Source organism: Drosophila obscura, unplaced genomic scaffold, assembly GCF_018151105.1.
Source record: "Drosophila obscura isolate BZ-5 IFL unplaced genomic scaffold, ASM1815110v1 contig_73, whole genome shotgun sequence".
In the NCBI taxonomy this organism is placed as follows: Eukaryota; Metazoa; Arthropoda; class Insecta; order Diptera; family Drosophilidae; genus Drosophila; species Drosophila obscura.
Genome location: NW_024542865.1, coordinates 4277312 through 4291571, shown reverse-complemented (window position 1 = coordinate 4291571; position 14260 = coordinate 4277312). Strand labels below are relative to the sequence as shown.

At 40.6% G+C, this 14260-nt stretch overlaps 2 protein-coding genes and 1 long non-coding RNA gene across 5 annotated transcripts in view; all 3 read right to left on the bottom strand.

Annotated features, from left to right (window-relative positions):
• Positions 1-179: 179 nt before the first annotated feature.
• LOC111065415 lies at positions 180-5058 on the bottom strand. 2 transcript variants are annotated; one of them, XR_002606997.2, is made up of 4 exons: positions 4775-5056; positions 2436-2710; positions 1940-2026; positions 180-654 (listed from the first exon to the last, which is right to left on the bottom strand). It is a non-coding gene; the product is annotated as an uncharacterized LOC111065415 (long non-coding RNA). The 2 variants fall into 2 exon arrangements; XR_002606998.2 differs by lacking the exon at positions 180-654 and adding an exon at positions 1282-1299 and having other exon boundaries at positions 4775-5058.
• A 2148-nt stretch (positions 5059-7206) lies between these two features.
• LOC111065414 lies at positions 7207-7691 on the bottom strand. Its single transcript, XM_022353594.2, has one exon. It carries the CDS (start codon positions 7532-7534, stop codon positions 7304-7306), a length of 231 nt encoding a protein of 76 aa, XP_022209286.1. The 5' UTR covers positions 7535-7691; the 3' UTR covers positions 7207-7303.
• Positions 7692-12052: 4361 nt separating this feature from the next.
• LOC111065411 (mannosyl-oligosaccharide alpha-1,2-mannosidase IA) overlaps positions 12053-14260 on the bottom strand; it is a 67455-nt gene continuing 65247 nt past the window's right edge. Inside the window, exons 2-6 of one of the 2 annotated variants that reach the window (XM_022353588.2) lie at positions 13249-13861; positions 12962-13186; positions 12734-12872; positions 12400-12661; positions 12053-12329 (exon numbers count right to left, since the gene is read on the bottom strand). In XM_022353588.2, coding sequence (XP_022209280.2) covers positions 12183-12329; positions 12400-12661; positions 12734-12872; positions 12962-13186; positions 13249-13861 — 1386 coding nt within the window. In that variant the 3' untranslated portion in view covers positions 12053-12182. The remainder of the gene's footprint in view (positions 12330-12399; positions 12662-12733; positions 12873-12961; positions 13187-13248; positions 13862-14260) is intronic. The other variant, XM_022353591.2, reaches the window with a different exon arrangement.

The window sequence follows — 14260 nt, the reverse complement described above, 5'->3', positions numbered from 1 at the left end:
TTCCTTACCTCAAAGTGTGTCTGATGTTGTTGTAACTGTTGTTCTTTGTTACTGTTACTGTTGTTGTTGTTGTTGTTTTTTTTTGTTTATTTGTGGGCTTATGGATGTTCGTGTTTTTTTTTGCTTAACGGTGTTTTTTTCTCATTTCTTTCCTGTTATTTTTCCTTTCATTTCATTTCTTTTGCATCGCTTCGTTTTGTATTCGTTTCGTTACGTTTCGTTTCGTTTTCTTTTGTTTTATTTAATATATGTTCTCTATGGGGGGAAAGCACTTTTAAAAACCGAGCGCGCAACGCGAAAACCGTAAGCCCGAAAGCCGAATCGAAATCGAATTCGTATCCGCTATAATACCGTTAGGTGAGTGCGTTGAGTGTCTTTTGTGTGTGTGTTTCATTCGAGCGAGCGAGAGAGAGAGAGCGTGTCAGAAATATGGATAACAGATTTCAGAGTGAGAGAGAAACAGAGAGCGCGAGAGCGAAAGCGAAGAAAAAAAAGGGATCGATCGCCGGATTATACGAAGAATCTCTCTCGTTCTCTGCTGTTCGGTTTGGTTTTGTTTTTGGTTTTTGGTTTTTGGTTTTTTCTTTTTGTTCTTTTTTAGCTTTGATTATATGTATTTTGATTCCTTATTGGTTTACAATTGCAACTATTATACTATAGTATATATTTTTTTTATGTTGATGTTGATGTTGTTGTTGTTGTGGTGTTGAAAGACGTTACAATCAAAGAAGAGCAAAAGAAAGAAAGACAAAACACAAATTGGTTCAATTATTAGCACTTGAATTGGAACTAAATCTTAATTATAGCTCATTTCAGAGGTAAAAAGCCAACAAATAATGTGTGCGAAAAAGAGTGCTGCCCATCTGGCCAAAGTATACAAGATGGGCATCACTTTTCCATTGCGCAATAGATAGATAGATTTTATATCATTTGAACATTTTAAAACCCTTTGTTGGCTTAACCCATTTGAAAAACGTTGTTTTTGTTTGTTGCTAAACAATTTTCATAGCTGCAGCTAAGAAAAATTATAGAAAACTTAATAAAAATCATTGATACGAAAATGTTCTTATGCTGTTTACACAATCTACTCGTATAATAACGAAACAACTCTCTGTGATTCGGGGCCTTGGCTCTAGGGTTATGTTATTTTGAAGAGTTATTTTTTTTTTTTTTGTAATAAGTCTATAGCTATCATTTCCTAACTACAATCAAATGATATATAAGTACGATATATGTATACGATACGATATATTTACCTAAGTAATGCCAAAACGAAATAGGGAAATCATCTGCTAATGTCTGATTAGGTTACACAGGTAATACACGACAATATATAGAGAGATATACAATATTGTTTTTTTTTTAGATATTTATGTATTGAGAGGAGTCACTTATCAATTAACGTACCAAGACAAGGACACAGACATACAGACATATACGTACGTACAGAGATATATATATATATGTATTTTTGCATGATATGTAAATTACAGATAATACCAAAGATATATAGAGAGAGGACTCATAGGATGGCCTAAGTCATACAGTGATTCACGATAACCAAAACGTAAGAAAGAAACCAGAAGTAGAAATTTTTTACCCAACAAAAAAATTCGAAACAGAATAAAGGACAATACGCTCCAAGCTGCTGGGGACACAGATCCAACAGCGTAGCATCTGGGTGCCCAGATTGCTGCCCAATGCTGGCCAGTGCCCGTCGGGGAGGAGACTGCAGGCTAGACTATTATTGGCTATAGGACGATTTGCCGTTCATATATCGATCAATCAAATTACATAGACACCGATGGACAAACAACAAAAATGAAATGGGGGAGCAGGTTACGAGGAGAAGGAGAAGTAGTAGTAGAGTATTTCTTAGTATTTAGTAGTAGAAAGGGGCCAAAATGCTGCGCTCGCATGCGAAAACTGTAAAACTCACTTGAGGAACCGCCGCCAGCGCCCGGTGGCGGGTAGGAGAACCAAAATTGATGGGCCAGTTTGGTGTGGGGCCCAACCAATGGGCTTGCTGCAACAAAAGAACATGGTTGGTGTGCATACATATATAAAATGTTTTTGTTTGGTTGTGTGTTTGCACCAGCTTGCAGTAGAGCGTTGAAGATCATGTGGACCAGACGACAGCGTCAACATTCAAATGTTCAAAAGAGGAGTCTGTCGGAGTTGTGGATCCAAAATATTAATTAAAGCTGATATTTCATAGCAGAGAAACCGTCTTCTTCTTCTTCTTGCTGCAGAGTCACTCGCTGAAGAGTCACTCGCTGAAGAAGCCTATCGCTGAAGAAGCCTATCGCTAAACGTTTTCTTGTGAAGAAACCTGTCTGTGTCGATCCTCTCTCTCTTTGTGTTTCTTAATGAACATCCGCTCTCACTGATCCACCGACTCAAAGCTACTCCAAAACAACTCTTAAAATACTCACCAGTAAATGAGTCTGTTCTTGGTTTTGCGTCTCGGTGTTTCAGTTGATCTTTAGTCCGGAGATCCAATCACGTGTCCAGGCATCGGCTGTGTGAGGTTAAGGTTTATTTTGCGGGTAAAATAAATCAATCGATCGTTCAATCAATCATTTCAATGATTGCACTTCCGTTTCGTTGCTGTTCGTAGCGTCTCGGGTGGTTTGGTTGAGGGAAGCACAAGTTGAGCTGCTGGTCTGGTCTGGTCTTGGACCCTGGCCTGGGGGCACAAATGGGTTTACTGGCGAGAGAGAGAGAGAGAGAGAGAGAGTGAGGGAAAGAACCGAGAGACAAACAAATTACAGTTGAATTATCTCTGTCACAATTGAGGCAACAACAACTAAATACATACATACACACCCAAAAGCTATCAAACTTACTGACTTGCTACAGTATATTCATGTGGCAAGTACAACCAACCACTTCCACTAATACACATATGTATGTACAATCATGCACCCATGCACGGTGGCCTGGGGCGTGGGGCATTTGGCATTGGTGGGGGGGGCATGAGCCGCATACACTAGAAACCGCAAAATGCCGAATGTCTGTGGCTGTGGCAGGCAGGAATCTGGTTAACCATTGCAAATCAAATGGAATTACATCAGAGAGACATGACAGGGCCTGGCAATAGTACAAGGACCCACTCGTGGGTTAAGTGGATTCAATGGTTAATACGACAAGGCTCAAAAGAGGCCCAGAGATGAGGCACAGCTTTTGTGCTCCGAGGCATGAAGCATGTGAAAATGGGTCAAAAACGTGACTCTTCAGCGTTATATGGAATGGGTTGGGACAGGAGCACTCTTCAGCATGTGTGTTGGCATGTTTTATGGTTTTAAGGACTCCAAATTTAAAAAATAATTCAGCTGCTTTTATTCAACTGATTTTGCTACATAAAGAAAAAGAAAAATGACAAAATATCAGACAAATAAAAATAAAAAGTTCTAAAACTGTTTGGGTTTTATGGTACAATATATTCTATAAATATTTAAAGGAAACATTTGAAGACACCTACAACTAAAAACTCGAAAAATGTGTAAAGAAAACTTTGAAAACACACAATAAGAATACAAAATGGATAAGCGTTTCAGTTTCAGAATTTTAAATAACTTCTCCAAATAAGAGAGGGGAAACTATTTACGAGGGCAGGCGGGCGGCTCAATAAATTTGGGTCACTTTATCCGGCAAACTTTTTGACTTTTTCCGGAGAACTTTTGGCCTCAAAGTTTTATCAATTTTATTGTTGTTGGTTTTTTTTTTTTTGTTGAATTTCGTTTTGTATTTTTGGTTACCATATTCCGCTACATTTGCTGTTCTATTCGCCTCTTTGGGGGCCGCATTTTAAAATTGGAAATACATTTTGGGTAGTGTGGGGTGGTTGTCCTGGCTTAGCTTAGCTGCTACAAAAACCATTATGAAATTTTATTGCACACAGACACACACACACACCCACTATTGGCATGGGAGTGAACGAGAGCACATGCAAAAGAACAACAACAACAACAAAAGAGAGAAGACTACCTCATACACATAGACACACACACACACCCATTCTCGGTGAGAGGGTGGTGGGGAGGGGGCCTGTTGCGACCACAAGGAAGCACCGTTAACGCACACTAATTAGAACCTGTTCTATTGACAGCCGTACATTACGATTACATGTGTACATACATATGTATATGCATGTGATTTTGCTTCGCGCACTTTTGCATTCACCCGCACACCACACTCACACACACACACTCTACACACACACACACACACACACACACACACACACACACACACACACAAACACACACTGGAAAAAAAAAGCAAGACCAGCAGCAGCAGCGCAATTACGTAGTTGCCAAAAGAAGAAGACGGCAAATGCAAAGGCAGCAAAAAAAAAAAAAGATAAAACAAACGGCATATATGTATGTATGTAATAATCATGAAACAAGTACAAGAGCGGGGGAGGGAGGGAGAGTGACAGAACAATTGGCACACGTCGCACTCTAAGCCTTTACCGTTACACACTGGTGTCGCTGCCGCTGCATCGCTGCTGCTGCTGCTTTGCCCCGCAAAGCTCCCACGCGGTGGCACTGGCTGCATCGCTACACACACAAACGCACGCAAAAACCGGAGCAGAGCAGGACAAATCAGGACACGTTTTGGTGCGTGGGAATAGAACAGAATAGCACAGAGCACAACATAGTAGAACAGAACCAGTACAGAGCAGTAGTGCACAACAGTGTAGAACAGAAAAGAAAAGAACAGAGTAGAACAGCACACACACCCACACATGAAAAAAAAAAAACTCAACTCGGACTCTCGGGCGGCGGACCTCTCGAAGGCGGAGCCCTTGCAATTGCTGGCGACTGTGGCTGCTGCGCTTGACTATGCGACTGTGGCTGCTGCTCCCATGTCCATGTCCTCGCTGCTGCCTCGGCTAGGCGCACTCACTGTCTTTTGAGTGGATGCGTGCCGTGGCGGTGGCGGCTCCTCTTTCTAGCACGAAGATGGAAGATGCGACGGAGGAGACGAAACCAAAAACGAAACGAAACGAAATGGAGCGGTGCCTAGAGCACATGACGCGAACCGAACAAACGAACGGCAGGCACCAGCAAAAGAGCTTACACAGAGAGAAAGAGCGAAAGTCAGAGGGCGCAAAAGAGAGCCATGCTTTTTTTTGCAAGCTGTCAAACGAATAAAAGCTTTTAAAAAGCACAAACAGCTTGTTTTGGCACACGAACGAACAGGATGATGGCAATTGAGAGTGTGCGAGTGAGTGACGAGCAAAAGAGAGCAGAAAAAAAGATCGAGCAAGTTATTACCGCAGTGAGATATATGTACAAATGTACATACAGTGCCCCAATAATGTCTTCGCACAGCAGGCGGATTTCATTCATTTGTTTGTTTTACAACTTACCTAGATGATTAAGTATAAATGATTATGATGCAGAATTATTTGTTTATTTATATAATAAGATGATTTATACAATGAAGATGATATTCATATACAAATCTTTGATATTAATAGTACAGGCTCTCCCACAGCCAACCTCTGCATTGAATACTGCCAGCTTTTACGGCGTATGAACCAGGATTCGAATGAAATACATATGTAATATAAATCTCTTATAGCAGCATTACTATTTTAATGACCGTAACTGTTTGTGTGTACATGTTTGTCTGTACATATGCCTCCTCTGCATTCATATCTTTATGTCTCAGTGTTTGTGTGCGTCTGTTTTTGGGGGCACGTTTACTACACCCCCCAGATAACGACCATATCAGAAGATAAGCGTATTAAAAGCAACAGTAAAATAATTAATAAGCCAAAAATACCCTAAATAATGAGTATTAACGCGTCAATTGGAACTTTTAATGAAGTTTATTTAAGTTATCAAAAAGTGATGAGGAGGTGAGGTAGAGGACAAGCAGGAACACGAAACGTTTGATTGTAGGAGGTGTGTTTTTTTCACACACGCATTCGTTGACTCTCGGTCTGGTCTCTCTCATCACGCGATAAGCCCTTATATAGTACAGACTGGTAGACAAATATGGTGCAGTCGATCGGTATTTGTATGCCATATTGAACTAGCGCACTATTCTCTGCAGATGAATCCCATAGGAGCTCAGGGGACACACCAGATAAAAAAAAGATACAAAAAAAAGGATGCCTGGAAATAGGAAACACCCAAAGGAGCATTAGAGCTATCATTTGTGAGACATCACTGTGCCACACACACACACACACACTCACACTCACGGAGTGCATCTTTGCCTGATTCAGGCAAATGCAACGGAGTCTCCTTGCCCCTACCCACCCGTTCCACCCACACACACATTCCCACGCGCACTTCTTCACTCTTGCTTTCTATTTACTCTCCACCGCGTTCCAACGGTTTGTTGAACTTATCGCTCTCTATCTCTCTCTCTCTCTTGGTACCTATCATCGCGACGCGTCGCTGGCAAAGAAGCAGCAGCAACGAATATGCCAGAACGGGGACCAACAAATTTCAAGCCGCGCTGGCGCTGGGCTTATCGCACCTTTGTTTGTACAGTTTGACCTTGAGAAATTGATAAAAACAGAAACGAAACGATCGGCTGAGAGCGAAGCTGAAGACGAGAACATATACATACATAACAAAGTCAGAGTTGAGGCCCAACAAAAACTGTGCCGCTCAAGCAAGAACCCACACACAGGCACACGCATGGAGTAACATATGTACATATGTACGTTTGGAACTCGTTTTGATACACTTTCAAACAGTACTATGATTTGGAATAAATGTTGAAGCAAATGTCAGACACAATAAATATGCAAGAGTATCCAAATGTTTCGACCCCCGAATACAGGCTGGCTTTAAATGCGTCGTGCGTTTTATTCGTGCTTATTAATTTCCATATAAAATCGTATAAATTGTAGTCTTTAGCTCTAAATACAAAATGCTTAAATTAAAACGAAAATTGGCACGCAAATCGAGTAAAAATAGAAACAAAAAAAAAACATCTGCTTGGGCTTAAACAAAAAAACTTAATTTTCACATTCTTCGTTTTAATTAAGTTTCCCAAATGCACTTTTGGTGCCGCTGCACCCGCTGCCAAGTGTCGTCTCCAGCAGAGCAGAGCAGAGCAGAACTTTCGAGTGTTCCAGCAGCAGGAACACTCCAGGGCGCGGGCGCTTTCTCTATCTTCTTCTAGTGTCACATTGGAAGCGTCTGAAGTGGATGATGATTATGATAGCGTTGAAGGTGGATTGTGGTTAGCAGTTGTGGCTGATGGTGCTTTGTGGGTGACTCGAAGGTGAGCCCAGCCGGTCGGTCGGTCCGGTGCAATGCCCTCCCGGTTAGTCCCGGTCGGAGCTGTTGCCCCCATCCTTGCCGCTCGCCTTGCACTGCAGACAGTAGCGATAGGAAACTGGCTCCGGTGGCTTGTTCGCCGCAGCGGAGCTAATGGCAGCGCCAGCGGCTCCACCCATGGAATCGAACGGATTGGCCTTGGTGTCCACCGGGCTGATGGGGAAATGCTGCCAGTGGGGGCACGGCATCTGCTTGGGCGGATGGATGGGGAAGGGCATTCTGCTGGCACTTGCACTGGCAAAAAAAAAATAAACACTGTCACTCGAAGATCAGGGGTTCACTTGAGATGCAGTTGGAGCCGGGAGCAGTGCTGTGGCTGCTTCAATGGGAGTTTTGCTGGCGCTCTCCTCGAACACTCGAAACGAACTGTGCGGTTTGCTCGAAGCGACGCCGCCATTCGCACCACCGACCAAAACAAAAACGAAACACAGCGCTCAGCTCAAGAGTCGACCTGCAGATACCCTGAAAGCATGAGCGCACAACTGCAGCTATCGGAAAATCAACCTAAGCAAACTCTCTCTCTCTCTGTTGATCTGAAAAGCTAGGGTGGCGAAGCAGCCAGACAACATAAACACACACAAAGAACCCAGCTGTGCTTGGCTCTCCTCTCGGGTCGTCGTCTCGTTTGGTGGGCTCGTCCAGGGTGCATTACGATAAGGTGCGGATTACCATTCTTCATGGTTTCTTATTTATTTGTTGTCTCCTGTTCCTGGGTGCTCTCGCGCGCTGAATAAAAATGAGAAAGCCTTTGCGGAACATCACCTTACATCGAGAACACCTTGCCTTGGTCTAGCCAACAAAGGAGCAACAACAACCCAACAGAGAACACAGCACAAATAACACAAAGATGGCCAGAGAGCGAGAGAGTGACACGCGAAAGAGTAAGGCAGTAGAGAGGCCGGTCTCTGCTGCTTTCTGCTCTTTCGCTCTGTTTTGCCTTTGTGCGAGCGATTTTTGTTGCAAATCTTTCGGTAGTGGGTGGGTGGATGTGCATGCAGTTTGCTCCGTTCTATGCTTATGCTTTGTTCCCGTTGCCATTCTCCATTCCGGGACAGATCCATGGCCACTGCAAGAGCTCTTTTGATGCTTGGCTGGTTGGACTTTGAACGGCAATTGTAGAGAGAGGTTTGGTTGGAATTGAGTGAAGTGGAGTCGAGTGTATAGCGGGGACAGGGTGACTGACTGTCTGCCGGACTCCCTTTCCGGGTTCTCGAATGTTGTTAACCTCACTTTCCTTTGTGGCTTGCCTTTTGTGCGAAGTTTTTTCATTAAGTAAACGCACACTTGAACATATAGACGGGCATACATATAGTTTAAGCACGCACTGACTATATATTTATATATGTATATGGGTTGGCGGCTCATTAATTGAGCACGCGAATAGCTTTGAGTGCCCCCTTATATGGTAGTTATGTATGTACATATTTGTGTGCTCCAAGCGCATCCATTGATTACTGAGGGGTGTTGTGTTAGCTAAAGTTAGACAAACTATTGATAAATTATCATTACATGTGGAGATAAAGAACGAGTACACATGAATGCTTGTACGTATGTAGAGCTGCGGCTTGAAAAACCAGAAATTATTGCACATTCAAATTATCAACCAAAGAAACGACAGCCATACGTAATTTATTAGGGACTTTATCCCAGACATAGGATATACCTTCTGTTTTACATCAAACGATTGATATCTGTAGATTCTGTAAAGCAATAATATATCAAGGGGTTCTCTTTCAAAGATCTTTTCTCTATAGAAAACTCTATTCGTCCTATCGGTAAAAAATAACAACCAATAGCTATGACAAAAAATAAACTGAAATTTGTATAGGGTTTTAATGCATCTTCAAAGTCCTGAGCAAAGTAGGACGGTAAAAAAAATAAGCTTTAAGATGAATATACATAAGTATTTGGCTTCACTTTCTCCCGGTCTAATTTCTGCCTGACAAAGCCTATCATAATTACTCCATTGATAACCCCAAATATGGGTATAAAATCTGTGCCAAAATCAATGAGAATCAATATATGAAAATCCAATATACGTTCAATATTAAGTTAATCATTAGATCTTTATTAAACTTATGCTTTAATCCAAATACAATTGTAACCTCCAGCAGTCGATTAACTGCAGATATATGCAATCCGTTCATGGTCATGCATTACATATTGCCATTCGAATCTATATACTATATATCGTATCATCCCGACACATACATACATAAACCATGCGTCATTATAGCTAATATGTGTATATATCATAATACACATGTGTTTCAATCGCCTCAATTCTAATTTGATCTAAACAAAAAAAAAAATTGGTGTAAAGTCTACCATTATATTATAGTTAATTTAAATAGTTTTATTTTATTTATTTTACTTTTACTTTACACTTTTCTTAGATTTCTCAATTTCTTCTTATTTTTTTTGTGATTAATAAACTTTTTAATTTTTAATTTTCTACATACATCTTTTTTTATCATTTGTGTGTTTCTGTATGGTCTTAACTTTTTCTTGATATTTTAACTATTTTACGTTACTAATTAGCTTTCCAATATCAAAAGGGTAATAACAACAATTAAAGAATATATTTTTGAAATAAATTTTTTTTATTTTTCGTTTTTAGTTCTTTTATCTTTTATTTGTTACTTTTTATACCCGTACTCAAAAAAGAGTTGAGGGGTATATTGTATTTGTGGTAAAAGTGGATGTGTGCAACGCAGAGAAGGAATCGTTTCCGACCCCATAAAGTATATATATATTCTTGATCAGCAAAAATAGCATAGTCGATATAGCCATGTCTGTCTGTGCGTCTTGATGAGCGCCTAAGATCTCTTCCAAACTCATGTGATATCACACTGAATCACTACGCTACTCATTCTCTTTCGTGTTGCACACACTCTGCCCTATGCAGTGCGCGACCTTTGCGGGGAGGATGAAGAATCTACTTTGTGTATGTAGAATCTACATTTCAGAAGTGGAATCGACATTATAGATAATTATAAATGTAAAATGTAAAACAAAATCATAAGCCCACAAATTTATACACTGATTGAGTACGGGTATAAAAGTAGAGTCGCGTCCACAGAAGCGACTCACAAGTTCCTTCTCGTTTTAACTGTTATCATTTGAATTTAATTTGGTGTTTCCATTAAAATGTAATGATTTACTTAGCTTTGGTTAAAAACTTGTTTTAATCATTTCGCTTAGTGATTTTTTTAATCTGTTGGTTATTTCTATTAAGATTCGATTCTCTTAAAATCATTTAATTTAAATTATTTCGTTTAAAGCTCGTTTTTCAACTTTTAAAATTTACATTTCGTTTTTATTATTATTTTTATTTATTATTTCACCTTTCTATTAATATAAGTGAGTTTTTAAATTGATAATTTTTCGATTGTTCGTCCCTATTTTTTGTTTCCTTTTTATTTTTAGTTGATGTTTCGTTAATCTACTTTTTATTATATTTATCTTGGCTTGAAATTTGTTGCTTTTATTAATTTTATAGCTTGTTGAGATAACTTTTTTTTTTTTTGTAGCTTTTATGTCTGTTTAAATCACCTGCACAAAAACAAATTGAAAACTATTCAATGATTCATCTACCATGGTGTTTTGTGTGTGTGTTTGTCGCTTGGACCTATGATTACAATTACAATTATTATGATTAAGATTATAAAAACCTTTACATTTCGTTTAAAAATTATGTTACCATTCTTTCCGCTCGTGCTTTTGTATAATTAGTTTACTTCAACAATTGCCTACGTGCTATGTGATTTGATTAAATACAAATATAGAGATATATGCTATATATATTATATTTAATTTACGATTCTATTCGTTTGATGTTCTGGATTTAAGGTATTTTGCGTTAAATTGTTGCCCTCATAAAGTAAGCTAGTTTCTATATCATATTACTAAACATATTCTATATATATTTAGGCTACAAAATAAACACTATTATGTTAGAATATATTTATATTTTATAAATATCAATTCAATATTCGTATGCTCTTCTTTTTTTTTTTTTTTTTTTTTGCTGCTCTTTTTCATTTTCATCCAGAGATGCTTTCCTTTATTTTGCGAGCTGAAAGTTAAATATTTACAAAACAAAGTTTGAAATTAGAGCAAGAGAGTTTAGTGAAAAGAAATGCCTGCTAGTTGTACATTATCGTACATTACAGTACAAAGATATAGTCATAGATTGACAATTGCGTGTAGAATGATTAAAAGATTAAGTGTACTAGACTTTCTAGTTTAGTTGGTTAGAGAGAAAGAGCCTTGAGAACGCAAGGAAAATCATAATTAGAACACCTGAGTTTAACATTTATATAGTATATACCATATACATATATATCGTTTTACATATCAATCGTTTAATATCAAGAGTGTTTTGCCTACGTCTACATCATCATTTATCATTTATCATTCATCGTTCATCATCTTTGTATTGATATTGAAAATGTTTTTTGTTTTTTTTTTTTGTTTTTGGGGGGGTCTTTGAGGCCCACTGTCAAGAATAGAATTGTGTCTGAAGACAGCTACAATTTAACTAATATATATGTAAACGGATACAATAATTTAGCTGGATAAATATGTTACATTGAAAGTTTCTCGTTTGTGTGTGTGTTTTCTTGTGTGCCTGCTAGGGATTACATTTTCATTTAATTTCTTTGCATTCCATTCCATTAATTTCTTTCTTTCTTTGTTTGCCTTATGTAGTTGTAGTTGTCATTACGTTGTTAGCTAGCTTAAAAATTAAAAAAAAAAAAACAAAAAAAAAATAGGTGTTTATATATATTTAGTATATATAAAGAGCTAAGTAAAGTGCATTGCTATAGACAAGAGAAGCAGCTGCCAGTAGTGTCGGGCCTCTTATGAGGCATTCGAAACGGGCAGCGTAACGGGCGCCTGGCGATAGTACTGATTGGCCCCCTTAATGGGCAGCGGATGCGCCTCCGTGTTGAACACCCATTCGTCCAGCGGCAGTACCGAGTCATCCGAGAACAGCAAGTACAGATACTGCAAATATAATCATCAATTATTTGAGCGTCATCCTTTGGTCTTTTTTTTTTTTTTGCACAGCACAAACCTTGAGTGTTTCGGCCAGGAAGAAACTCTGCTGCACATCATCCTTCTGTGGCTCCTGCTGATAGACATTACGCAGCCCGCAGTAGCCATGTGGCGTGCGGCAATGCTTCTCCAGTGCCAGCACCGCCTCCCAGCCCCAGTCGCGATACTTTTGGTCGTGCGTGAGTCGCCACAGCACAAAGTAGCTCTCAAATGTCTCCGGACGCAGTATGTAGTACTTCTCCTGTGACCGCAGTGCCCGTGCTTCCACAGCATCGCTGAAGCTGTGGGTGAGAGAAAGAATTAGATCGCTGTCGGGCGGGCGCTGTTCAAGCAGGGGACTGCATCGACTCTACCGGAATGCTTCGGGTCCCAGTTGTGTGGGTGCTCGTATGTAACTCTCGTGGCATGTATTTGTGATGCCCTTGCCCACCTCCATGTACTTGTCCCTGTGCTCGTTTTGGCGAGTGGCAGCGCCTAGGGCAAACAGGCCGCCTTTGGTTTTTTTTTTTTTTTTTGGGGTGGATTAAAAGAGTTTTAAACGTGAAATCTTCAACAACAAAAAATTGCACATGAAAACTCACCCGAGAAGCAGGCCAAATGATCCATTTTATGCTCCAAGCGATCAAATTTGAGATCGGAGACATACGTGAGTCCATTGGGACTGGTGCGCACCATTTTGTCCATTATGGCCACCATTGCCTCGTCGTACATCTCGCGCGCCTCCTCGTCCGTCTGTCCCGACTGCAGCCAGGCCTTCAGCAAGTACTCGTAGTAGCTGTCCCCCAGGGCGCCCAGCGACATGTGAACTGCAAGCAACAGAAACGATCAGCGATCACAAATCACTACTCCACGCCCACTCCCCACTTACGTTGTCCCCATTTGCCCGTTTTCGGATTGAGAAAGTTGGGATAGAGCCCCTTTGGCTTCTCGATTTCCTTGAGCACCTGTCGGATGGTCTGGACCCGTTCGCGGTACAACGGATTGCCGGTAATGTCGCTCAGATAGGCAAACTCCAAATGCAGTGTGCCAAACTCTGATAGGATGGAGCTGCCGCCCGATGCCCAGCCATAGTTCTTCGCCACGCCCGACTTTGTGTTGACCAGGGCATAGGGTATGCCCGTGGGTGTCTGAAAGGCGGGCAGCAGCTTATCGGCCACATGCTGGGCCTTTTCCTTGTACAGCGGATCACCGGTGAAGGCGTACAGGGTTAGCATGCCGCCCACAAACCGAATGTTCGTCTCGAACACGCTCAGCTCTGCACTGATGTTGTCCAGCGAGAATTTGCGCTCAATCCAGTCACGCCCCTCCCGATACTCATTCTCCAGCCCCATAATGTACAGTGTGTCCAGGCCATCGACAATTGTTGCGCCCAGATCGTACGACCCGAATATGCTGCCCGAATGCGCACGCTGTGACAACGGACGCAGCTCGTTCTTGCCCCATGCATACAGTTTGTAGTTGCGCCAGGCATGCTCCATCATCTGCAACAAAATACAAGATCCATTAACGATTAGTTTTGTGAGAAAAGCAAACAAAAACTTTTGTAGATTTTTAAACATTAAAAATTATTTTTTCTTTATTGAATTTATTTATTTATGGCCTTCAATTTGGTAGCCCCTTGCAATGAACGTCACGTGGGGACATTCCGAGTGAACTTGAGGCTAAAGTGAAGTCTTAAAGTCTTTTTTGAGAGCTCTATTAAAATATATTAATTTTTTTTATTAAGAACTTGTGCTAGTAAAAATATATATAATAATTGTGGCACTTGGATTCTGGATATCTTTTGAGCTCTGCATCAAGTTGTCTTCCTCCGAGTCGCCGGCCAAGTCTGTGTTGGCCTGCCCCCTTGAGGTAGCGGCGCTTGAGCAGGAGGAGACTTC